The sequence below is a fragment of the Xiphophorus hellerii genome, chromosome 21 (assembly GCF_003331165.1).
Source record: "Xiphophorus hellerii strain 12219 chromosome 21, Xiphophorus_hellerii-4.1, whole genome shotgun sequence".
NCBI lineage: Eukaryota > Metazoa > Chordata > Actinopteri > Cyprinodontiformes > Poeciliidae > Xiphophorus > Xiphophorus hellerii.
Window position 1 is genome coordinate 21,627,269 of NC_045692.1, and position 26,597 is coordinate 21,653,865.

The 26,597-nt window shown below is 38.4% G+C and overlaps 1 protein-coding gene across 1 annotated transcript in view; it reads right to left on the bottom strand.

Moving 5' to 3' along the window:
- Positions 1–1,154: 1,154 nt before the first annotated feature.
- Positions 1,155–26,597, bottom strand: part of LOC116712028 (cadherin-12-like) — a 150,310-nt gene continuing 124,867 nt past the window's right edge. The window contains exons 8-12 of the mRNA XM_032551693.1: positions 21,600–21,736; positions 17,123–17,244; positions 9,649–9,766; positions 7,273–7,524; positions 1,155–2,484 (exon numbers count right to left, since the gene is read on the bottom strand). Of these exons, the coding sequence (XP_032407584.1) occupies positions 1,973–2,484; positions 7,273–7,524; positions 9,649–9,766; positions 17,123–17,244; positions 21,600–21,736 (1,141 nt within the window). The 3' untranslated portion in view covers positions 1,155–1,972. The remainder of the gene's footprint in view (positions 2,485–7,272; positions 7,525–9,648; positions 9,767–17,122; positions 17,245–21,599; positions 21,737–26,597) is intronic.

Below are 26,597 nucleotides of genomic sequence, written 5' to 3' on the forward strand. Positions count from 1 at the left end.
CTCCCTTAGAGATAGGGTGAGAAGCTCAGTCATCCGGGAGGGACTCAGAGTAGAGCCGCTGCTCCTTCACATCGAGAGGAGCCAGTTGAGGTGGCTCGGGCATCTGGTCAGGATGCCTCCTAGACGCCTCCCTGGTGAGGTGTTCCGGGCACGTCCCACCGGGAGGAGGCCCCGGGGAAGACCCAGGACACGCTGGAGGGACTATGTCTCTCGGCTGGCCTGGGAACGCCTCGGGATTCCCCCGGAGGAGCTAGAAGAAGTGGCTGGGGAGAGGGAAGTCTGGGCCTCCCTTCTGAAGCTGCTACCCCCGCGACCCGACCTCGGATAAGCGGAAGAAGATGGATGGATGGATGGATGGATGGCATTGATTGGCTGTTCTCCTAACAGCAGAGATAATGCAGACTGCAGATATCTTTCTGATTGTCCTAAGATGGCTTCCACGGTGTGTATATGTGCATATTCAGGTAAACATCTGTTCTCAAACACACTGGTTTTCCTTTGGATTCCTTCTTAATAGTAAATTCACAGCCAAGTGTTATGTTTTGCAGTTGGTGTGTAATATAAGCAGGGACAGAGCAAACAGATGGCTTTAGTTAAGTTTCTGTACTTCTCTCCCAAAAGATGCCTTCTGGTTCGCCCAAGCAAAACACTATGAAACTTATCACAACTTGTAAACTTTCTTTGTAACTAATAGATATTTGTGACATCCCAATTCAATCCTAAGTATTGTATTGGGTTTGGTTATTTCATTTGTGGCTTCTTGGCTTTCTCTTTCCTGAAATATGCCCAAAGGGCCCAGAACAGCTGAAGCACTTAATAAAGTGGGAATAATTTTTTTTTTTTGCAAATGAATCATATTTAAAAATTTGGCAAGTCATGCTTTCAATGAGTCTTACCACAGAGTAAATATGCTAGCATTAGCTTAGCACTTTTAGCACACTGTTCAACATTAAAGTATTGTTAACAAGAACTTGTCTTTACTGAAGAAGAGTTGTTTTTGTCAAGTATGGCAGCCACAACTCAACATAATTGAATAATTTTAATCTGGTATTAAACTGGAGCTCGGTATCAGTGTGACCGAAATTAGTAATAGGAATGAAAAAAATCAAGATCGGGAGGTTTCTAAAGGAGATAAATGAAATTGTAAACATAAGTAAGCTTTTCTGTCCAAGTGCCATTTATTTAAGAAAACAGTGCTTATTACATGACCAAACTGTAGCATTTAGCCAGCCCTAACCTTATCTTTTTTACAACTCTAGTACAAGTCTATTTACAGAATCCAACTAACAGAAACATACAATTTTCACATGGGCCTTTTTCATTAATTACAAAAATCCTCAAGTGTTTCCAAAAATAAAAAATACCGATGATTGAGAGATAAATAGATAAATATACAAGCATCCGATCAGACTCAGTCATCCAATAAATAAATAGAACAATAAATAACATTCAGAAGATTCTTTGGGCAAACTCGGCCCATTTCATTTGTCTCACAGGTTCTGGCATTGGTCTCGATGCCAGTCTGAGCACAGTACAGCACGCTGACGGAATCAGCTTTTACTTATGGGGATGAGAAAAATTAAGAAAAGTACTGGATATGTGCCATGAAACAGCAAGTGAAACAACAATTATATTGAGGCACTTTTTAAAGGATGTTCCAGGAAATGACAACATTTCCGTGCGTCTTCCCAAGAGGAAACTAAATGCAAGACGTGAAACAACATTCAATTGACAAGAAATTGAATGGCTGCCCATCTAATCATCTCAACATAATTTTTTTTGTATTTTATTTATTTATTTATTTTTTTTACAATTTTGGGACTGAACATTGTAAAATGACCTTATAAAATAGAACCAGTGAGTTGTAAAACAAAACAAACATTGGAGAAAAACTATGGTGAAAAAGATATGAGGCAATAGCAAAAAAAACAAAACAATGTTACATCTTCCCTTTTTAAGTCCATGAGGAACATCAGTGCGTGTTCTCTGTGTTTGTCGAATCTGAATGAGTTTCTGATTGCTCTCCAAAGATCCCCGCCAGAGTTTTAAAGTGAGGCCCCCAGTCGCTGAGGTAGTCATAGTCCTCCTCGAAGTCTACTGCGAGCGACTCGATGGAGCTGAGAGACTCTGCCACCGAGCCGTTCCCCTCGTAGGCGTACGTGGCCAAAGAGTCGTAGGGCGGAGCCGAGTTGTCCGTGTCGTGCTCTTTCAGCCGCTGGTTGATGAAGTCTCGGATGTCTGAGCTGTCCTGAGAGGCGGGCGGCTTGGGGCCTCGCTGCATCTCGGGCTTGATGTCCCTGCGGTACAGGTTCTCCTTGACGACTTTGGGGTTTCGAAGGGTCCCCATGTCAAAGGCGTGCGTGTCCTCTTCCCCTCCTCCTTCGTCGTCGTAATGGATCACATTATCTCGGATGTCCTCTTTGGAGGACATGAGGGTTTCCTTTTTCTTCTGGCGCCTTAATCCCACGTAGAGTACGACGATAACTGGGGAAGGAAATTAAAAAAGCTTGGTGTTAGGAAGTCATTCGACTGTACTCTGAAGCAGGGGTTCCCAAACTGCACAACAATTCTATCAATCAAGATTATCTGTACAACACATTTCAGCAACAAGACAAGACAAGTCCTTTACATCATACAAACATGAAAACATCAAACACATCATACAGTCGACAAATTTGAAAACCAACAACAGACGTTGCAATTTGCCAAGTGCCGTCATTAAAATACTCAGTATGGTGGACTATTTATTATAGTCCAAAAGCATCTCTAAGCATGTGTGTTTTTAGTCTTGATTTAAAGGAACTCAGTGTTTCAGCTGGTTTGCAGTTCTCTAGAAGTTTGTTCCAGATTTGTGGAGCATAAAAGCTGAATGCTGCTTCTCCATGTTTGGTTTTGGTTCTGGGGATGCAGAGCAGAACCAGAAGAGGATGATACTATGACAGTTTTTGTAAAGAAACTGTGCTTTTATGTTATTCTTGCTGGTCTGGAACCAACATGCAATTCTTTACTGTTCTGTTTGGGTTTGTTGTCTTGTTGAACTGCAAAAAGCTTAATTAGCTATAAATTGAAATCAGGTCTGCTGAAAGCAGAGAAACCAAAACCACCTATCCAGCTCAGTGAGGAGCCATATTGTCTGATAAAAAATTAAAAAGTCTTATGACAAACATTAAACATTATCATTATTATAAAGTAGATTGTATGGTTCTGTACAATAGGTTGACAGCCACTGTGGCTATTTTACAAACAGTCTGTAATTAAAAAATATATTTAAAGTACATTTCACCCACCTTACTTAGCAATTAATATAGCCAGCTGTTGGCAATGCAGCATTTTTTAAAGATTCCAGCTCCCAGATGATTTAAAGATTATGAGAGTTTATACCAACATGAACATGTCTTCAATTTCCTGGTTGTACATCTTGGATTTTATTTAGTGTCATTAAACTTTTTTTTAGGTCATTCTATATCCGAAAGCTCCTGCAAACTCTTCCATCCGAGTTTATCTCATTAGCATTTATATCATTCTAACATGAAGCAGTAAGATGATGAACATTGTATTCTTCTAGTGAGCAAGTTAACATACTGACATTTGCAATTAACTCACAGGCTCCCCTGTGCCTATAGTACAGACTCAGAAATCTGACTTTAAATGACTCTGAATCCTGCTCAAACATCTAAGTGAGCTCATTATTTCAATTACACAGACAGCGCTTGTTTTATTTTAACTACTTTTAATGGTGAGTTGAAACAACAGTGATGTGCGCCCTTTGTCCAAAGTATTTCTGATTTATATCTGCGGATCTGGCTATTTTCCAACATACAGTCAAACGCCTGCTGGTCTGATTTGGTTTCAACCATGAATAGGTGAAAACAAAAAAGCAGATTAAGGCCTATGACATAAGTTTGGGAAAAAAAATACCACAGTTTCCTGTTAGGAAGACAAGACTTTTCAACAAAAACGTAAAACTAATACTTCTAATTACTTCAAACAGAAAAACAGATAAATTATTAAATATGATCAGATTTGCAATATTATTTCAATTCTGGGGGAGGAAAGTCAACGAAGGGGCTTGAATAAATCTATAATCCCTCGCACTAGAGATGAAATCTTTGAGTTGTGATTGTTTATAGTTACTTGTATGGCATTTTAATTGTGAAACCTTTGCTGCCTTTTGGCTAGGATTGAAAAAGAGAAATTTTATCTCAGTGGGACTTTCCTGGTTAAATAAAGGTAAAAAGAAATAAAACGGATTTTGAGTTGCAAGTACATTTTAACGATTTTGGTACCTTATCTTTTTCAAACCTTGCTGTCCTTTGATATCAGTAGCCAATCCATTCCCACATGAACATTAATTAGAGGCTAATTTCCACTCATGGAAACAAAAAAAAACCCCTCAGAGGTTCCCTAAACAGCTTATTTTAGAGAGCGTAGTCCACCACTGTTGTGTTGTTTTCTTCCCAATGCAAAGCAGTAAATTTCCTGCTCTCTCTTCTCCCTTGTCAGTGCAATCTGTCTTACTCTGTCTATCTCCCCTCTGCGTCCCTTGGTCTGTCTGTGCTCTGAATAATGCAGTAAATATGTGTTTTTCTTCTGGCTCTGTGATGTATAGCTGCACGTCAGCGGTGGAGCAATGGTAGGAATAACTCCGAAATCAGTCAGTGAAATGAAAGAGTCAAATAAATACATTGAAGTTGAAAAAATAGGTCTCCTGCTTTAATCCCCTCCTTTATATAACTTTTCTGCTTTTCTTCACTTGCAAATGAATTCATCAACCTTTCTGTGGTGTGGCAGCTCCCCCTAGCGGCGCATTTTCAGACTTCCGCAGGACGGTGTGTTAATGTAGGGCATCCTAGTCGCACGCCGAGCCGTCACGTTGTCCGTGCTCATCAGTTTGGAGGGAATAAGAAGCAAAGTGAAGCTCTCGCAACGATCTGTTTCATTTGCATCATTATTTGTCCTGGTACAACAAATCCTGCTCAGTGTCTCTACGGAAACGCTCACAGTGTGAGTTCAGAGTCTCTCTGCCTCTTCCCTTGTCGGGGACAGTCTGACAGTTTGGCATCAGCCTCAGCCTTGAGGGGCTGACTCAAGCAGGAGCTTTGAAGACAGCCTTCAGATGGAGAGGACACACCGAGACGGCTCTGCAGCAACCCACCACAATCCACTACAAGCCTTTTTATGCTTGATAACATACTAAACACTCAGCTGTGAGTGGATTTGTCACCTGAATGCATTCAGAAGGCGCGTGAAAAAGGGGATTAATTATGAGAAAGGGTTTCAATTCCATGTTGGGCGTCAATTAGGAAAGGTAATAGTACTAAAAATAAAGCTGCAGTATGTAGCTTATATATATAAGATGTATGAAATAGGAAAAAATCTAGCTCCTCTGCCTTCTTCAGCGCACCCAGTGCTAACTAGAAACAGCCAATCAGAGCCAAGAGGCGGGTTTTAGCGCTGTCAATCATGCCCATTCACACACTGCCAGCAGAGCCTGTTGTGAATGCTAATGCTAGTTTGCATGGTCACGGATGGTGGTGGATAAACAGTTTTTCTGTGAAGGTAAGTTGTTTCTGTCATTAACACATTTAGCAGCATGTTCACAACGATGATTGACAGCACTAAGACCCTCCTCCTGGCTTTGATTGGTTGTTTTTGGCCGGGAACTGTGCACGTCGCATAACAAACTGTCACGACATAGTGACACTTTATCAAATATGTAAATGTTACATACGGCAACTTCAGATGTTAGAGCACAATTTTCATCGTAAAACAAAACATTTACTTCTCTTGAAATATTCAGATCAGTTGGAAAAATGAATAGTAGAAGATTAAAGGAAAAAGTGAGGTATTTTTCTTTTTCTTGTTTTTTACCGTGACCTTGCAGAAGGATAAAAAGCTGCAGCATGGGAGGCATCGACAGGGCAGAAAGATTAAATTTAGTTTATAGAGCTTAGCGGTTCCTCCCTCTGATCTTTAACGTCCCTCTGAATGATCATATATGGGAGATTTAATTAAGTCTGGCTGCTAATGGAAAAATCCCTCCTCTGATGGTGAAAAAAGGCAAAAATGCATTATAGAGAAATGCTGAAGCACATCTCAACATCTAAGAATTTAGTACATATCTTTTAACGTATCTACATTAATCAGCCTCTACGTATGAAAACTGTTTGGAAAGAAAAATCAGTAATAAATAGATGGCAATGGACAAACCTAAGAAAAGAACCCAAATAATCCCATATTTTTAAGACGATCTTTTCTGTCATTAATAAGATCACTTTTAGATTTTCTGTTTAATTTGATGGCAAACAAATAAACTGTAAAACGAAAGCTGTTGTCTTCGGTAGCAGCACAAATCACCAACAGCAAATGAATAGCCGTGGAATAGAAATGTCAGTAGTTTGACATTTCATAAAATGTCAACATCTCTCTTTTTGACACCAGTTGGACGTGGTGATCAATACCACTATCCTGGAATCCGGTCGTCACCATTCTCCTCTGACTGCAAAGCAGGACGACACTGCCCCCACAAGTAAGAAAGAGAAAAGACCCCAACAACAAGATGAAGATAAAATATTAAGAAACAAAACAGATGTTCAAACTTCAGTTGGTTTTTGCGCAGCTTGTTGGAAATGCCATCTTCCTCGGCGCCTGCTGAGTCTATTCTAAGCTACATTTTCTTGCTAATGGTTCATGTTAGGGGATCTCAAAATCTTATAGGGAAAAATATTTTCTTCCAAAAAATAACTTTAACATTACAAAATGCACCTTATTCTTCACACACCTTGCAGGTTACCTTCTGAAACATTGAGGTTACTTTTTGAAATCACTTCTGCAACTTCCAGGAAACTTTCTGAAATTATCAGGCTACTTTTGTGCAATTTAAGTGTTTTTGTTTTTACCCAGAAATTTCAACTCATTTTTAGAAATGTACCTGTTACTTTCTGGAACTAGAGAGTTAACCTATCTTGAACTGACACATTACTTTTTAAAACTTACTGGTTACTTTTCATAATTTTATCTGAAACCTAAAGTATTCTGCTTCTTCAAATTGATCCAGAAATTAAATTTAACTTTAAAGAAAATCCCCATTTACTTGGTAAAACTTAGTACTTACGTTTTTACAGGTAACTTTATGGAAAGTCATGCCGTGAGACATGGTCATCACATTGTTTATGCATTGTGCTTTTACACTAAAACTCGTTAAAGTTGTTACATTTTACCTCATACTATGAAAAAAAATAGAAAAAAGCATAATTTTCTGCCAGATCTCACCTAATAAGATGACGATGCACAGAAGTATGGCGATGAGAGCTCCTGTGCTCAGCCCCACAGGAAGAAAGATGGCCTCGGCGCTGCATGTAAGCAGCGAGCCGTCCAATTCGCAGCCACACACACGAATGGTTAGCGTCCCCGTGCTGCTCTTCGGCGGGTAGCCATTGTCTTCTATCACAACAGGCAGGAAGTAGATCTCCTGTAGACGCCGCCTGAAGCCGCTCCGCTTTGTCACAATTCCTGCCGTGTTGTCTGAAAGAGACGCAGCATTCTGATTCATATTGATTCAAAAGAACTTGTTTTGAATTAGAACGAGGTTAGAATTGGGGCTTATTTTTCATCTTTGCAGGTTAGGTATTCAGGGAACGCAAACTTAAATAAATCAAACAAGCTTCTGAGAAAGTCTAGAAGTCCAAGAATGAGAGGTGAAACTTTATTTCTGATAGTGTTTGATGCCTTTCCGAATGAAATGAAAAACGCCTACATATCAGTCCCATCTTATTAAAGTTATCGCCTAACCACACCCTGCGAAGCATTTTTATTCTTCCTCTGCTCTGAGATCGACTTATTTTCTAATCTCTTTGCTCACAAAGTAAGGATTGATTCTGAAATTAGCTATGATAGGTACTAGCAGGAAAAATAGAGATGAAAACATGAAAAAGGTGCGAGTTGAGAAGACAGCCGGAGGTGCAAGGATGGCAAGTTGAATAGAGGGTGACAACGTACACACGGGAGGGGGGACATGTCGGCTCGAACCTGCCTCTTCCTGTCTTCCACAGCCACGTTGTCTGACCCCTGTCAAGACAAGTTTGTTGCACCAACAAAGCCTGCACTCTTTCTGACAGGAGGTCAGGCGTTTTAACACACCTTGCATGTTGTGCACAGCCGTGATTTTTGTTTGCGCTCACTCTCTTTCTCCCCGGCTCAACCTGCGTGCATCGCCTTCAGTGTTTGTATTTCCTGTCCCTGCCTATCAGATCCCAGCCTCCATGTGTTTCCTAGGCTGCTGGCAGTCAGGAAAGTGAAAGACTGTGTGTCCAAAAGGTAAAAGTGGATCAGAGGTTCAGACCTGGGCTTGTCAAGGACGGTGAATCCATTCGTTTCCCCTGGCCTCATCCTGCCATGTCCCACTTTTCACTGCACGTCTCTTTGGCTCCACTTCAAAGGGCTTGGCGAGCGTACGCTGAAGAGTGTCACACGTGGCCTTATCATATCACCGTGTGCTTTAAAGTTATTTTCAGAACAGAAACGTGACACTCTAACGAACTTTTGCTGGCTCCAACCATCTCTTGATCTTTAGCGATTTTTAAGCTAATTAGCTGAAGGTAGAAATGGACGAAAAGCCGTTAGAAAGCTTGTGTTTTGCATGGTTCCAATATGACGTTGATTATTAATAATGTGGGTTTTGGAGAGTCCCTCTTTCAGTGGTCTTATCGTGATCTCCTGACCCACCTTGTTTGTATCCATTTTCCTCAGCATTTAGAGCCTCGATTTTTCCTTGTTCATTGTCAGATCCTTCCATTGTCTTTGCTTCAGCTCTGGTTCAGCGGAATCTTCTGTGGTTCTGGTTTTATTTATCTATTATTTCTGTTCATTTTAGTAAGATGATTGCTGTTAGATCTGTTCTACCAAACCAGTTGACAGTCTATCTCAAGTGAACCCTTTCTGTGTGAATTTGGCCTTCTGTTTTGGATCAATAACCATTTTTCAAAACTCGGTGATGTCCCATTTTTAGCTTTCTTGCAGAACCAATTGGTTTAAGTGTTAAGTATCTTTAGAATAGAAATAGGCCCACAGCATCACAGATCCTCCACCATATATACTGGTGGAGTGTTTGTTGCTGAAACACTCAGTACTTGCCAAATCTAAAATATTTGTAGGGCATTTTGCAAACTGCACAATTACAGTTGTGATGGGAAAGTAGACAATTTTTTTCTTGCCTGTGTTCGAAATAATCAGTTACTGTAGATGATGTCATATTTATATCAGTGGCAATCAGAAAATTATGTATTAATAATTGACTGAATCTGACCAAGTACAAAAAAAGCAGGAATAAAAAGCATTTAGTTACTTTTATCTTCTAGATATTCTTAGAGTTGCCAGTAAGTTTTCCACAAGCAATTTATTTGAATATAATTATATCTTAACATTGTTTTTTATTCCACTGAAAATATATACTCAAATGAAAGATTTTTCCCCCTCATTTCTTAGTCAGAAATAGGTCTGCAATATGAGATTAAATTGTTTTAATATTTTTAAGTGATTTTAAAAAAAGCAAATGCTTTTCACACAGCTTCAACAAAAGTTTTTAATACCTACTGCTCAGCTAAAAAAATGTTATGCATCATTTATTTTTCTTCATATTCACATACTTACTTCCAAAGTCTCTAACTGTGAAATTCTTATTCTTGACGTCTTCCTTTGACGTTCTGAAGGAGAACTGTTGCCCAGCACTCGGCAGGTCTTGATCTTTTGCACTGAAGATTTGAATCACCTGGTAGGCATGAAAACAAAAACACACATTTATTTAGATTTACATGTACTTTAAATGCCACTCGCTATTTCCAGACATTTCAAAATCTTAGTGCAGATTTCTGTGTTGGAGTAAATCAATTAGATTTATCATCATAATATAGAAGCAGTAGTATGTCCTGAAAACGGTGCATATCAAACCTTTCAGGCCTGAAACTTGGCAGTGATCGGTTCTCCCTGTCATGTTGGATACAGCTGCTGAGCACTTTCTACATCATCTCAACATATGGTGTGATGGATTAACTTCCTTTAAAACCACTGGGGATTGCTCACTGGTTGTAATTCTAGAGTGAGACACACCAATGTGTCTTGCTCATGTACTATTTCCTCCTCTAATACAGTTTCCTGTGTTTCTCTTCCATGAAAAATGTTTTTATCCACAGTTTTTGTTTTTTTTCCTGTTGTGCTGCCTGAGTAATTCCTACTCGTGCCTACGGGACTTTCTACCTTCTCATACGTGAAGGGGGAAAGCTGTTCACACACCCAAAGAAAAACTGGATTTTCAAAGTCATACCATCACCAGGATGGAACCTCAAATCCCAGGAAAGTTAAAGAAATGGGACTAACATGAAAAAAATGATTAAACACTGCAAAACCACAAAATCTTATCAAGTATTTGTGGTCTAGTTTCTAATGTGAATGTCTTGGTTCTGTTTTATTTTAAGTGTAATGACTATATAGTGAAGCTTAAAACATGAGGAGAATGTCTTGTAATAAGTGAATCTGCAAGTGGAATCAGTACTTTTTTTATCAATATAAAAAATACTGACTTCAAATAACGTCCTGAAAAGTTACTTGTAAGTTAGTTCTCTCTTATTTCAATTGTATTAAGATATTTTCACTAGAAACTAGACAAAAATTTGAAGCAGTGACAAGTAGAGATGTGTGATTCTGCATATTTTTAGTCCAATAACTAAAACCAGAGTCCGTATCGTCGGTACCAGTACTGATAAAAATACTTTTTTATTTAACTTTGATATGTCATGTTGTTTTTTTATTATTATTATTTTGTTCAAACCTAAGGCAGAATATGTAATTTATAGGTATTCACAAAAGACTTTAATAACATATTAAGATGGTTTGTGTGAATTTTTCTAAATAAATAAAATGCAAAAAAAACAAAAAACAATTGTATCATATACAACAACAAAAAAGCAAAAATAGGGGCTGAGAGGAGGCGTAAAAAACAACTAAATTAAATGGAAAGTTTCTTACTTACTTTGCTTAATTCAACACAAAACAAAAACACCCAAGTTAAAAATACTCTACTAATTCTCTACCATCTTGAAAGACAGACATGCCTTATATTTCTCCCTCTCCCTGCTGCTGTTACAGCTCTCTCTCCTGTGATAAGTGCAGCTGTGCAGCCAGTTTGCTCTGCCTCAGTCACTGGGTTTGACCTGCTGAAGACCTCCAGGCCCATCCCAAGATCCCCCTCCAACAAACAGGAGCGACTAATCAGCCCTGCTGTCGTGTTACATTATTCCGACTCTGCTGCGCTCCATGTTTGCCCTCTCAGTATTTGAATAAAATTCCCTGTAGGGGAATAAAGCTGACACTGGGTGTGATGAGTGTTCTGCTGTGCTCCCCACAGCGGATGTAAAGTTCACACTTTCGATCTCCGCCGAGCTGGATTAGCTTTGTGATGAATATGTCCCGTTGTAGCTAATAGTCACTTTAATTAGAGTTTAATTTATTGAGCCTGTCGTTTTAGTGCTGAATTAGTGAGTCAAAATGACAGCAAGTGCCCATCAAACAATAGACACTGAGGAAAGTTGTGTTTTTTTGGAGAATCTTTGGGCATAACTCCATGAAATGTTATTTGAATTTGTTGAAAACGGAAGTGTACAGTTGTAAAATAAGCAAAATGAAAAAACTTTTCAGACGTTTACAACAGCAAAATATGATATTCCTTTCTTTGCAACAACAATTTAATTAAAAAATCTTAAGCATTTGGAAGTCTGGTCAGCCGCAGCAGAGTTTTTAAAAAAAAAGTAAAAACAATACCTCTTTATTACTTTTATTTGATGAAACTGGGGAAGTCTAAATATGAACTGGATAAAATATTAGTGATGATATCTGATTGTGTCCAATATTTCCTAATTATTTCAAAACAATTTATGTTTGATCTAACAATTTTGCAGATTGTTTTAGATAAATCAGGAATAAGTGGGCCACTTTTAGATTTGTCCTTTTCTAAAGAAAATAATAAAATCCAGGAATCAAAATTTCAATTTTTAGGCAATTGGTGATAGAAGCTTGAAATGGTCGATTTTCTCACTTCTTGATGCAGCTAGCTGCGTCGCAGTGCTAATAATAGCTACAACAGTAAGAATTGTTACTTTCTTGTATCATATAATGAAATATTTCCTTGAATAACTGTTTCATTTTTTAGGTGACAGGGACTAACTTCCTACTAGCAGCTAGCGATGGTGCTTTACTTTTGAGGCTAACTGCTAATCCTAGCTTGTCGGACAACAGAAACAGAACAGAGGTTCAGCCGTTACTTTATTTTTCTTCTCCCCTTACAACATTTTTATTATTTTCTTAAAATGTTTTTTTTTTTTTTTTTTCTGTTTGCTGCTTAGTTTACGTCTCAGCTGAGTTTAGTCGCTTCTTGCTTCATGGACAAGAAGGATTGGGTTTAGCACACTAGGTGCAGCTGTTGCTGTTTTCCATAATTATTTCTGAGGATTATCATTAGTCTTGATTACAACCAAAATACACAAATTTTCGAGGTTAAAAGGCATAACTTTTATTCTTTGAAGATTTTATTGCTCTGGAAGGCCATGTTCCTTTTAAAAACAAAGTTTTAAATTAGGAGAATACCCAGGATGTTCCAGAAATTGTAAGCTTCAAGGCAGCTTCTGTGTTTTTTCTTTTAAAGCATGTTGCAGTAGCGATTAAGCAGATGTTAACAAATGGTTTTGCAATGATTGGGTAGTCAAGGGAATTGCTTTTTTTCCAGACACTTCAGCAGGTGGTATTTGGTTTAAAAAAAAAAGTTTCTTAAATGCATCTTTGTAATTTGGCCAACATCTTGGATGCACTGAATGCTGCTTAACACTGCAGGCAGGAACAGCCGAAACAGCGAAGCTTTTGCTCTTTAATTAGAATTTGTTAAGGAAAACTCCCCCTTTGCTTCACTCAGAAACACTTCCCACCCCACCTGTGATCATGAATGTGGCTGTCACGGCTGCAGCTGCTCATTACTGCGTTCCATTGTATATGTGAAAGCTTCAAATGTATTTTGCTTTCACACTCGGCTGCATTGGAGGCAAAGAAAGATAAGGATGCTCGCTAAATGGTGTAAATATCAGTGTAATTACTCCTGCATAATGGGCTGATTCGCCAGTTTAGTATTTCAATAAGGCACAGCAAATACCTTAAACAGCAGAAACACATTAGAGAACTGTCTCTGTTAAATACAGCCAATAGGGAGGGACTGGTTTTATGTTTCCTTTCTGCTTTGTCCCATTTCACACTTGACCAACTGACTATGTGAAGCATTATTTGTAAAATTAAGGAAGAGACCTGCTTTATGTAACTACCTCGACTCTGATTCTTTTCACCTGCCAATTTCCAGGCTTTTTCTTGTTTCGAGGCACGCATTTACATGAAAAAAAATATTGATTTCCTGTTCTTGGTTTCATCATGGTTACAAATTATTTTCAATCAGAAGGGCCACAGCGTGAGGCACTCCAAAACAGGCACTGTGTGTGTATTTCGGCTGTGCCGGTGCAGATAATCATCGGGGGGAGGTATACGATGGATTTTTTATTTTTTTTTACAAGAAGCAGATCAACAGTTTTTTATCGTTCCCCAGCTGTGTGCAACACCTGGTGAAATCACGCTGTGGAAACGCTGCAGGAAAACATGGATCCTGTAGGAGGGGTGAGGAAGGAGGCATGAAGAAGGGTAAAATGAAGAGATGGAGTGAAGGTTGAAGTAAATTAGGGCAAAAACAGGGAATAAATGAATTTTAATTTAGGTTTGTGTGTTGCTGCAGGATTGCATGAGATCTGTGCAAAAGTTCTGGTTTCAAATAATTATTTGGGGCAGACAACTACCAGATATCTAATATACCTTTCTGAACTTTATGAAGACATCATGAATGTGTGAAAATGTTGCAGTGCGACATCATAAGATTCTGCTCATTGACAATGATTAGCATTGGTTTTAGCTGTCAAGCTGTCAACATAATGCTCTAAATCTTAAATGTACAAATGATATGCTAAAGAAAAAAGGACACAGTGCTTTGCTACTAATCTACCACAACTAGATGACAAGGTCAGGAAAAAGTTTTAATTAAAAAATGGAGAGGGAAGTAGGTCAGTTATGCTAGCTTGACTTTGACAACCTTGACATGTAGATGTGCTGCAGAATGCAGAGTGCTTTGGTTCAGTTAAAAGGTGACCCACAAACAAACTTTCTGACTGAGCATCAGTAGAGGATTTGTTTAAATGAACTAATAAACCACTTCAGTAGATAAAGAGTGAGGAATAAAAGAATGCGAGTGATTTTGAGTCATTCTTCACAGGTTTTTCTGCATTTTTTACTTTGGTGTGACACACTGCACTAAATGAATAATACCTACATCTTCACGTTTATTTTGTTAACAGAATTATTCTACTGTGACAGTGTAGCTATGGTTGGCATGTAAAAGAACCATCTTTTTGCTCTCCAGCGTTCTGCACATTTGCAAAAACAGTAACATGTTTATAGTTTACAGATCATCATTCTTGTCATCCATGTAGCTCTGAAATATGGGAAAAATATTGATTTTTCTGTGTAATGTAAGTGCCTATGAAGAGCATATCTAAAATATATACGTAGGCTCAAAGCTGACGGACATCCTACTGGCTGGCGTTTGCAAAGCAGTCAATTTATTTTCCTTGGTACTGATTGGTTGTACCACTAAGATTGGTGATAAAGAAGCCTGTAGATATTAGCTTGTACAGTAAATTTGGGGATAGACGTATTAAAATAGGCATTTATAGGCTTAAGTAGGAGTTCTTAAGTATTTGTGATTTTAGCTGTTTGCAAGGGGTTGAGATCCATAAGCAAATACCAAGGGCCCCTGCGAAACATTTTAGTCTGACTTTTGTTTATCAGCAAGCTAGAGTTTTCATTTTCCCAAGTATCCAGGATTTCCCATAACATTTCTCGGCGTTTATCGATTTCCAGGGCGATGGCTTGTTCAGAGGCATCATCTACTCAGACCAGGTGTTGCAAATTTCAAAGGTTCATAAAGAGTTTGACTCGCAAAACTTTTCTCCAACAATCAGCAGCCATCAGCCTCCTAAACCAGATGCCAGGCACTCTGAAAGTTGTAATTGAGGCTCACAAAGCAGAGGCATGCTGTAATAAGACAGCAAAGCATTTTTAGCCAGCTGTTACATCAGTCTGTAGCATAATTTTTTAAAATTAAAGCTGTGGAGGTCAGGGTGACTTCTAGAAGAGATAATATGCATCTACTGTGGAGCTGAACTGCCTAACCATTGGGAATACTGTAAACTAGCTGCATTAAGGAAGAGTATCACAAGAATTTTAATTCTGTGTCCATTTGTCAAAATCCAAATAAACAACAAAACATTCAGCCGTGTCAGTAACATGTATGTCAGTTATGTTGTTAGCATATAAAAATAATCACATAAATGTTTCTTCACTTTTAAAGGATTTATAGACCTGCACTTTATCCACTCTGGAAACCTTTCCCAAAGTTGGAATTTCTGAGTTTTAATACTGGCTTTGTCTGATGGTGCATAAACAATTTAACGGGTTTTGAGAAAAAAAGTCTGAATTCTATGACGGCGTATCAGGGCATGTATAGACAAGGACAAAAAGGAGCAAATTTCTGCAAAAAAACTCAGAAATTTTCAGATTGATCTCAGACATTTTCTAGAAAAAAGCAAGGAAATTTCTGAGTTCCAAAAGTAGAACATTTTCAATTTTTTTCTTGAAAGTTTCTGAAATTTGAGGGGTTTTTTTCCCAAAAATTAATTTTTATTTTTATCCACAATGATCCATATATGCTATTGTGAAAAAAGTCTGAATTATTCTTTTCAATGGCCTTCATCTTCTTCTCTATAAAGGGTGTATTTCACTAGTTCAGATTTTTTTTTCACACAAACTAAAGAAAACAAATAAATAAATCAGAGACCAGTTTTATGTTGGAAACCTCTACTTCACTGAGCAAGATAAACATGAATTTGTGAGGAGCAAACTGTTTTCCAACACAGTGTTTTTTTTCATAAATTCATAGCTTGTTTCTGTTAAGGAGAGCAACACTCTCTTTTCAAGCATCAAAGCTGTTTCTACCCAATCATGAGGGAAGAAAAGATGTTAGATTCTCGTGTCGGTAAAGACGGCGGTGCCTTCAAATGAAGGGCACAGCCGTTGTTTTGATTGCAGCGGGCCTAAGGACCAGCGTGATGAGGGGGGTCCGCAGTGATTTGATGGTCTGCCAGAGAAGCTGCTCCAGCACAACGCTAACTGCATATAGATTCCAGTTAATGGGCTAATTTACAGGCACAGGTAGTTTACAATGGACCCTGGCAAATTCCCCGCCGCATCCCAAATATACAGTTTGAAATGCAGTCTGGGTAGTGGTTATATGCAGAACTCTGCTGCACTTTATTATTGCTTCTGCTAGTAAATTGAACTCTGTAAAATGGGCAATTCGATACCTTCTACATAGAAAGGAATCTCAGGAAACAAGGTTCTATTTAAGCAACTCCAGCCGAACTCTGTGTAGAGATATGATGGAGGAAAAATTTGATCTTTTTGTAAAGTTTTGCTTTCTGAAATAACTGGCAAGAAATACCACACTAATATGTAATACTCTAATTTTAACAACCTTCAAAATACAACACATTCATGGTATTAAATGTCTTCATCAAAATCCAGATTTCAACTGGACTAAAATGTTTTGGTTGCACCTTAGCAGATCTTTGCAAAACCCCGTCCGTCCATACAAACCTCAAAAAAGTGAAACATCATTAAAAAAATAGTGGAGTAAAATTTCTAAACAACATGACAGATTCATAAGGTCAGATAAAACTTAATCCCTGGGGCTGTTTTTACAATGCTGAATAATAATGAGTCATTTTTACAAAGTATTTACATTTTTTGCTTCATCTTTGCTCAACGAGTGTAGAATTTGTCCAGTAACTTTCCATCTTTAATATTATGTTTATTAAAAAAACCCCTCTTCTTCTGACATTAAAGTCAAAGTTTAAAGTCAGAATTCAGTGGCCCTGATCTTCCGTATTGGTAGAACCTGAAATGAGCAGAGAGAGGTTAATAATGAGCGTACCTGTCCCACTTTGGAGTTTTCACATACGAAGGTCTCATACGGACTGGCCAGTTCAGGCGGAAACTCGTTGATGTCCAGGACGTGCACCGTGACGGCCACTCGGCTGGTCATAACCGGGCTGTCTGCAGACAGGAGCACAAAACAAAAAACCCTTTTTTTCCCCTTTTTCACAGCACTGACACCAAGTGGACGTCTGCAGGACTACCGCTTTATGACATGGCCAAGCGTGCGCTTTTATCACTGTTGCAATGGGATGGCTGGCTGGTTAAAGAGGCTGCAGCGCTCCGATATGCAGTCAAAGCGTCCTTGAAGAGATGCACTCTAAATCACCCCGTTTATAACTTCTACTGCGTCCGGGACATGTTGATACATAAAATGCCCAGATGCTCCTATTTTGCAAATTAGACATTTTACGCTCATCTAAAAAAGCGCAGGTTTATAAAAGTTTGTTGGAATTTCTTTAAATACTTTCGCCCCTCTGGTTCGAGCAATAAATGTGCCGCCCACTGTAATTACAGTTTGAAAGCCCCCCTGAGTGAGACTAACCAGAATTCAGGCTTGTTTGCTACACCGTTGCCTCCCAGCAGGGACACAAAAGGGAAATGTTCCCTCTGTGCAAGTGGAAAACTTTATGGATTTGATGTGGGAGTGGGCTTTGTTGTGCAGTGGGAGGCTTAGTGTGTGTGGAGGTATGCATTGTGTGTTGGCTGGGTTCGGTGTGTCGGTGGTGGCGGGGCTTGAGAATGGGCTTGTGTAGTCATCTTGAAGGGATTGGAGTAGCAGGCTCAGATGTCAACCCGACTCTGACCTTGACGGAAAAAGCAATCTTCCCAACCCTGCTATGACAAAGAGCACGGGATTTGCTGCTCTCCGCTGACCCAGACACTAACATTTATGCTCATCCAGCAAAGAATCTCTGGATCTGCCTTCAAAATGATTTTGATGCTCTCTTAGGTCATTCAGTCTGTAATATTGGGCTTTAAAGCCGCTCACTTCTAGGTGCTGAAAAGCAAAATTTTCTTCTGTCGTTTGAAAGACTTGTAAAACTAATAATAAAAGTAGTACATCGTTGAGACCACTTGAGGGAGCAACAGCACAGTGGATGCATTCCAGTCTTGGCTGCATCAGCTTTTCAACCCAACAAACCCACTGCTCCATTTCATTACACTGAGAGTTACAACACTGCATTGCCGGGAAATGCTTCAAAAATTAGTGATAAAGACAAAGTCGTCTGCTTAAACTGCTGGGTTGCTGAACTTCACTTGTTTTAATTAGGTTCCTTTTAATGGAACAATCTACATTTTTACAAGCAATCAAGCGCAGATAGATGTGGAATTTAATCTTTCGAAAGTGCAACTGCTGACAGAATCATTGCGCAAACTCACAGCTCAAAACTTCATGAAAACTATGAGACAAATTTTCATTTGACTCAAATAGGGGTTTGAGAGCGCTCTCTAATTATATCCAGCTAAGGTTATTACTGCATTTAATAGATCTCCCCACTGTTTTTCACTCCCTAAAAATTGGATTTGGGTTTAATTGGCAAACAACAATCTTTCACTGCAGTCTGTGCTCTTCCTTAGCACACCCTAAGCAACACAGACTGCGCCTCGGGATAGGACAAAATACACTGCTGTCTTTTTGATGCATGACTGCAGCGTTTGGACCGTCTGACCAGACAGATAAAAACTCTTCAAGGTTTGTAAAGTGAAAGGTTTTCTCCAGTGTTGGAGATAGCTGTATTGAAAATGTGCATTTTCTATCATTTTTGGATCGTTAAATAAAACACATAGGTAGGAGTCACAACAAATGTCTACAATGACCTACTACTGCTTTTCGAAAAACAGCAATGCAGAGGCGTCCCAGGCTGCTCCAGGCTCTAGTTGTTGCCGCGTTCTATTTACCTCAATAATCACATTCAGATGTGGGATCGACGTCACCCCCAATTTACTGTGTTCCAGTTGCATGTTGGGAAAAACCACTGGGATTTGCTAATTATCGTGCTCAATAGGCAGGCTAATTACAGTTAGCAATACAAGACAATGCCAGTAGAAATCTCAACAATTTGTACTGTCAGGCATTGTGTCATAGAATCACAGTAGTGAGGAAAGGTTGGCCAGCTGTCAATGGCAACTGATAGAAACTGGTAACATTTACTTGAGTAATATTTTGAAAAAAACAACAACAAACTTTTAGGAGTTTTTTTTACTGTGCTGTACATTTTACTTTTACTCGAGTGACTTCATTATAAAGTATTGCTACTCTTACTTGAGTAAAATGTCTGTATACTCGACTCACTGTGAGTAACTTCACTAAATGGAGAACAAGCTTATTTTAACCAGTTTCTTCAGTTTTATATTGAAAGTAATTGATTTAGTTTTTTTTCTTTTGTCTGATTTTGCGATTATTGCAGTTATTTAAATTATTATTATTTTTTTTCAATTTGCCCATTAAAACACCAACATTTCTACATAAATGTATATTTTGGTCCACCTTTTTTACTCTTACTTGAGTAATTTCTTGGATGGCTACCTTTTAGTTTTATATGAGTAAAAATATGTTGAAGTAGCGCTACACTAACTTTTGGGCACTATAACCACATCTGCTGATTTAAGGTGCAACCGGTAATGTTTACATGAATGGCAGCCATGTTGGAGTTTGCGGTTAAGATGGATGAAGAATCTCTGAATTTGGATTAGATCTGGAAACAACTTTACTCCCTTTTTAGCTGTTTTTAAAATGTTAAATCGGAAAACCAGTCAGCAAACTAATGAGTTCATATCTCAACATGCCTTTACATTGATATTACGCCCATTGATGAGAAGACTTGTTTTTCCAGTAAACGACATCATTACTCTTCCCCCACTAAAAGTTGCATGGCATTGGCAGAGAGGTATTTGCCAAGCTTTTCAAATCTTATAAGTAAATTTTCCTTAGAGGTATGGCAAATAAACAAAGAAATAATCACCCAAACCCACATTAAATTGAAATTTTTCCTAAGCTTAATTATAGCTGCAAATCATGTTCTATATTCACACAGGAGAATATAACAACAAAAAAGTCTAAGGGGTCAAATCATATTTTTATTATGAGCATTTGCATTCGGATTATGAATACAAATAATAAACATGGCACAAATATCCTTGAAAGTCCATGCCTTCCATCCATTACTTAATCCTCAATAAGAACATGTTATTGTGGGTGAGTAAAACATTTCAGACACAGCATGACCTCTCCTCAGTAAACGCATTATTTGTATTTACACCTAAGGTATCTGCACAGCGGTACTTATGGTTGCTCTTCATGGTTTAAAACCCACATAATAGACAGACGCTCTCCCAGTGATAACAATACAGCTCAGCACAGAGGAGCCATAAAAGCTGTTCAATACCCCAAACACCAAGTTCTGCCAAAACTAACTCAAGGTCAAAGACAGACTGAACTCAAGGCGCGAACACAAACGCTTAGCTGCTTTCTTTATCATTTCATTCATCCCCAGCAGTTACTTTTAAACGTCGACTTTAACACTTTTTATTTTTAATTGGTGAGGAAAAATCATCAAAAACATTGTTTCCCCTGAGAGGAAGAGTCCACGGGGGCGAGAAGACAGGCGTAAAAAGCAGCTGTGAAAGGGGCGAAATCAGCAGAAATCCTCCCTCATTCCTTCATCAGGAATGACAGAGCAAAACAAGCAACCTTATAAAAGTCCCATCTGCCTTCCGATCCTCCGCCATCCGCACCAAATCCTTTTAGCCCACCTCGTCTCCTAATTTCAATGCATAAAACCACACAAAAAAGCACGAACACACACACACACTGAGAACACAATTAGAATGTCACTGATGTGACCTTGAGGGGAAGTGAGTAATATCAGTTTCCAAGGCGACAATGATTCAAGTTTTAACAGGCCATATTTCACAGTCTGTCCTAATGAATATACAGCGGGTGTAATTTTGATTGAGCGCCAGCCTGCCTCTGGGATAATGACTTTGACGGTTCTTAGCCGATTTGATGACTTGATGACGATGGATTTGCTTATTTATGCGGAAATTCGCTCTAGTTCCTTCATAATAAACATAATTAGCTTGATGGCACGTCTTAAAGCCGCAGCGTCGGTTCCGTCTTGCATCTGCTCGCTGTAAAACTTGGGATGGTTCACACTTTACTGTGGGGTAAGTAAAAGTTGACTTTATCGAGAAAAAAAAACTTCCTCCAAATACCATCCAGAAAGAAAAAAAAGGTAGTTAAAAATGAAAGCAGTGTCTCGGCGAGCAACGCGAGAGGAGACGATGTCCTGAAGATACAACCCTTTGGGAGAGCCAGCCATCGTGGTTTATGGCCGCCTATAAACCTTTCTGGGAAAATGGGATTGAGTATTGACTTGAGTAAAAGAGCGTTAAATCCTTCACACAGATTATGGCTGAGGAAGGTCCGCGACACCTGAATGAATCATAGCTGATCTCGTTGTCATACTCACTGAGTTTGGTTGCCACAACAGAGATATTGTGCTGGGCGATGTTCTCCCTGTCAAGCAGCTCGTTTGTGGAAATCGTACCTTCCACCGGATCGATGTCAAAGTAGCTGTCCAAGTCACTCTTCCAGTCGATGGAATACCTGGAAGAAAGAAAATGTTTGTTTAATGGGGTAAACTGAAGAATTAACAGTGGAGTAATTCCCTCCCCTGGACTCATACAGCAGGGAACGTAAGAAGTGAACATCTCAGTATTTTTCCCTATTCAATACAATTCAAGTTTATTTGTGGAGCACATTTCAGCAGCAAGGCAGTTCAAAGTGCTTTACATCATACAAACTACAATCACCAATAGTATTAAATGCACTAAACATTACAATTTATCATTATCAATACACACTATGATCAGTGTATCATTTACTACTAATAAAAAGCAACTCTAAACAAATTCAAATCCCAGATTTAAAGAAATTCAAGATTTCAGCTGTAAAACGTAGTTCACTGCATAATGAATGTTTTTCCCTAGTAAATGTATTTTATTAAAGGGGTTACTGATACAAAATAGTCCCACCAGATTTCAGTAACAATCAAATGAATTCACACATACAATGAGAAGTTATAGTAGCTAAGTATTTAACCTGGGAAGATAAGCTAAAAGTTGCAGAAATCCAAGAAATCAGCTGAAATATATTAGTTTAGAAAGCTGTAATTCTTTTCAAATTCAACCTATATAGCTGGTTTAGACATTTTTGACAGCCTGTAAAAATATATTTTCATGATGAGAGTGGAAAAAAGCTCTTTCAAATCTTTGTCAACCTTATTGTTGTAAAAGTTAGTATTGGTCTAAATATATTCCTAAACCTTTAAAATGTCACGTAATGCAGATGTGTAGAGAACATAAATTCGAAAGCACTGTGAACAACTGCTGGATTTTGGAGCCATTTTCAGTTTTGTATTAAATGAATTAAAATTTGTGAGCCGTTCTTGATAAGCATTTGAAATGGAAAAAATGGTTAAAGCAAGACCAGAATCTCAAGAAAACAATGTTATTTTTAGACAGCCTTCTCCTCAGTTACCAGACTTCAGTACTCCAGTAAAATAGTGTATTGCTTGTATTTGTATAAGAACTTATTGTCCAGAGGGCCCCAAAGCACTTTATACTACAATTGTAAGTAAAAGGAAAATCTGTGGGAACATCTGAATTTCAGAGGGTGTAGAAAGGATCCCAGGAACTCCTAAATCTGAATAGAATTTGTGTGGAAGAATATGTTTGTCATATCCTGTGTTTACTTCTGTTTGGTTGTATTGATTTCCTGTCTTTTTCTTATTATCTTAAAAATTATCTTATTTTTAAGTGCCATGAAAACAGAGTTTCTATGTGCATGTGATTTTGTTTTGCATTTTCAACAAGTTTAAACAAACTTTTTCCCTTCATTTTTCGTTTTGAGCGATAATCCAATAAGAATCCAGATGCAATCTAATAGCCTAAACAAAAAATTCAATAACTCTGTGTTTCTTAGTCTGTGGACATATTTGTTTTCAAGCCTGTGTGTTTGTGGATGACTTGGACCGTTACCAGCAGCCGGTGTGGATTTCATGTCAATGGCGCCGTCAGATATATATTTACTGAGAAAAAACATTGGCGTGTTCAGTACTTATTTCCCCCGCTGTATTCATATGAGTTGGGTGTAATGAGATGTTGGAGTAGTCTTCATCACTCATTCTGAACGGTCATTTCCACCAAATGTGCTGAGGACTGCACATGCATCCCAATCGAGTAATGGAGCACACGTTTGGCCATGCTGAGCTAATGTTTTTCTTGGGAACATAAATTCATTTTAGGGACTGTTGAGAGCGTATCAATCTCTTCCTCTGCCGATGAAAAACAAAAGCATGGAGCAGTCTGGGACTGGTGTCCAAAACGAGCAGGGATGCTTCTCTCTGTGGAGTGAGTCTTTGGTGTTAGTTGGCTGCTCTGAATGCAAACTATGGAGTTCAAGGAAAGAAGAAAAAAAGAGCTCAGAAACCAAAGCACCGGCCAGTGACAGCCTCATTCATCACTTTATGCTATTTGATGTTAAAAACAGCATTTTTTTCATTAATAATCATACAATCGTCTATGGAATTCCATTAGGGGAAAGTCATATTTTATTCCCCTTTACAAAGAGTTCACAGGGTGGAAATTTGAAGCCTTGCCCATAGGCACGTCCACAAAACAGGTTGGTAATTTCTCGTGAGGCTGAGCCTGAACTGGGATAGCCTGTTTGGCACCATACTCTGGGTTTTTTTCTTTTCTGTTGTGAGCTTTTTCATCCTAATAAAAAATAATATGAATGGCTATAGAGTTTATATATATATATATATATATATATATATATATATATATATATATATCATTAAGAAAAATACCCATTCACCCTCATTCAGTGTTTTACAGTAATGAGAAACATAACCTAACGACTTCATGAGTGTTTCAGGTTTCATTTGTCCGTGTCATGTCTCTCTGCGTTGCCTGCAGCCTTGAAGTGAACATGAATGTGTCCAACCAGTTTAGCGAGAGTCTCTTTGATGAAAACTGCAGCCAAACTCCCATCAAGAGTTCAAAAGATCAATGCTTTATAATTTTTCCTCAAGGCAAACAGGTTCTTTTCTCTATTTTATTTCAGAAGGCATTACTATATAATACATATGTTTTATTTGGTTTATTTATTGGTTTGGTTTATTTGGATGTTTGATCTGAGTTAATTCAGCAGAACTGATGAACCGCTGTAAAAAAAAGAAATCGCAGATCTGAAGGGTCTCCTTAGCTCTGAGTCCATGGCAGTGACAGCTGTAGATATGAAAATTAATTACTCTTATCTCCTGCTTTGAAGAGCAGTAAAGTTCCTTCTCTCTATGTCAGCATCAAACCAAATGCAGGACGTAATTTCAGCAAAGAAGAAGTGTGCTTTTGTATATTTCCCACGCTCACTGAGCGTTAGAGTTTACAGGTGATGTTTTATGGTGCATTCAGACCATTCCTGTCTAGTCTGCTTTATTAAACTCTAGTTTGTTTGTATTGAAAGTCCAATTTGTTTGGGGAGGTGTCAGTGTGCAATCAAACTCTGATCCGAACTCTGGCCCGCCTACAAACTTCGGTCTCTATTCAGTTGAAGTGAACAGATTGAAACGGACCGGCAAGCGCTCCAAAAGCAGGAAGTGAAGTGCATTCTGGGTAAATACAATCATGGCAAACATGAGAATTTACTGGCAGCAGGAGAAATGGTTTGTGGTCTTTTACCAAAAACGAGAGAGAAATCCTACAACCACTGAAATCTGGCGCCGCTGAGCATATGCATACAGGGTCGTCTTCAGAGGTTTATATGTTGTTCTCTTCATTAGTTTTTGTTGCAGCGCCATCAAAGGCGAGGGGATGAACAGGTTCTTAAAAGAGTTTAGTTTGTTTGACACAGTAGAGTGAAAGTGAACTGCAATACATGAAAATGTGACAAATGTTGCAGTTTTGGTTCCCAATCCAACAGAGTCTGCTGGACTATCAGGTGTGAAAACATCCTTACAGACTGAAGTGTTGGTGTCTTGTAATTCATAGGGTTACTATCACAATTTGTGATGGTATAAAACCTAAACTTTTACAAGAATAACCCAACAATGCAACTCTGCATTCCGAGCTGGAGAAAAACCTCTAGCTCTAAGTAGCCGAATGGGTTTGGTTTGAAGTCTAAAAGCACGATTCCCTATGCATGACAGGGTATATGGAGTCCTATTGTTTTGAAGCCCACAATGCAAGGCTGCTCTCTGAAGAAAATAACAATGTCATCTGTGCTACTGATGAATATTTAAAGACCGGAGACAAAGTGGAGATCCACAGAGCAGAGGGCATTAGCTTTTTCTTGTTGAACAAATCTCCGCTTCCGCTGTTCTATTGTTTTCCTCGTGATGAAATATTAATAGTAAAACAACTGCTCATCATGCAACAGGTATTTCCTCTTTTCCAGCCATTTAAGACTGAGTACCCATCACCCTGAAGCAATTTAACACTGTAAAAGTGGTGAGTAGAGTAATAAAAGAGGGTTCCTTATACATTTTTTAAATCACTCTTTCTTTTGTCTCTGCAATGGATGGGCTATTGTTATCCAGAAGTGATGAATGTTTTACGGCTTAAAAAAAGGCGGTAGTGATGTCCCATAAGTGCTCAAGAAGGCAGAAAGACAGACGGATAGAGAATGACTTGGAAAGAGTGTGACTTGAGTTTAATGAAGCGTGTTGGTTCTACAAAACTGAGTTCAGTGTCCAAATAGATTATCTTCAAGAGGAAAAGCATTTTGCTATGTTAAAAATTAGATCTCATGCTTTTTTTGTAAAAAAAGATAAAGGGTGAAATCATAACCTTCACAGTTTGGCATAAAGTGGATACCTATTTGTAGTTTGTTATTCAAGGATTTCCCTGTTCACAGATGTTTTTGTGGAATAAAACTCTAAATTATTAGCATAAATTGACCTATTTTCTGATTTTTCTGTTTAGCAAATCTACAATATTTGAAAGAAAATGCAGAAACAAAATATACACTCATTTTCAGCAGATAATAGTAAAGTTGGATTTTGAAACGTTGACTGCCTTCTGCAAATTCCAAAGTATTTGCAGGTCTACATTCCCCAGAAAATATAAAGATAAACTCTGACTTTAGCCATGCCAATTATGTTTGTCACTAAAGGAAAATGCAACTTTAAATGCTAACCATATAATACGTTTTACTTGGTTTAAAATCTTTTTATCGCAGCTGAACTTATTGACAGTAGCTGCATGACTATTATGAATGTGCGCAAAAAACCCAACAATTTAGCATTTGTGCAAATCTTCCTCCCAACACTTCCTGTAACTTCTCCGTCCTTTATGAGGGATAGATAAAAAAAAAATAATAATCACTCACAACCGATGAGGAAATCTGTTTTTGAATGCTTTCCTTAATTTTTTTATGGTAAGTTCCATCAAACAGAATCTGCTTA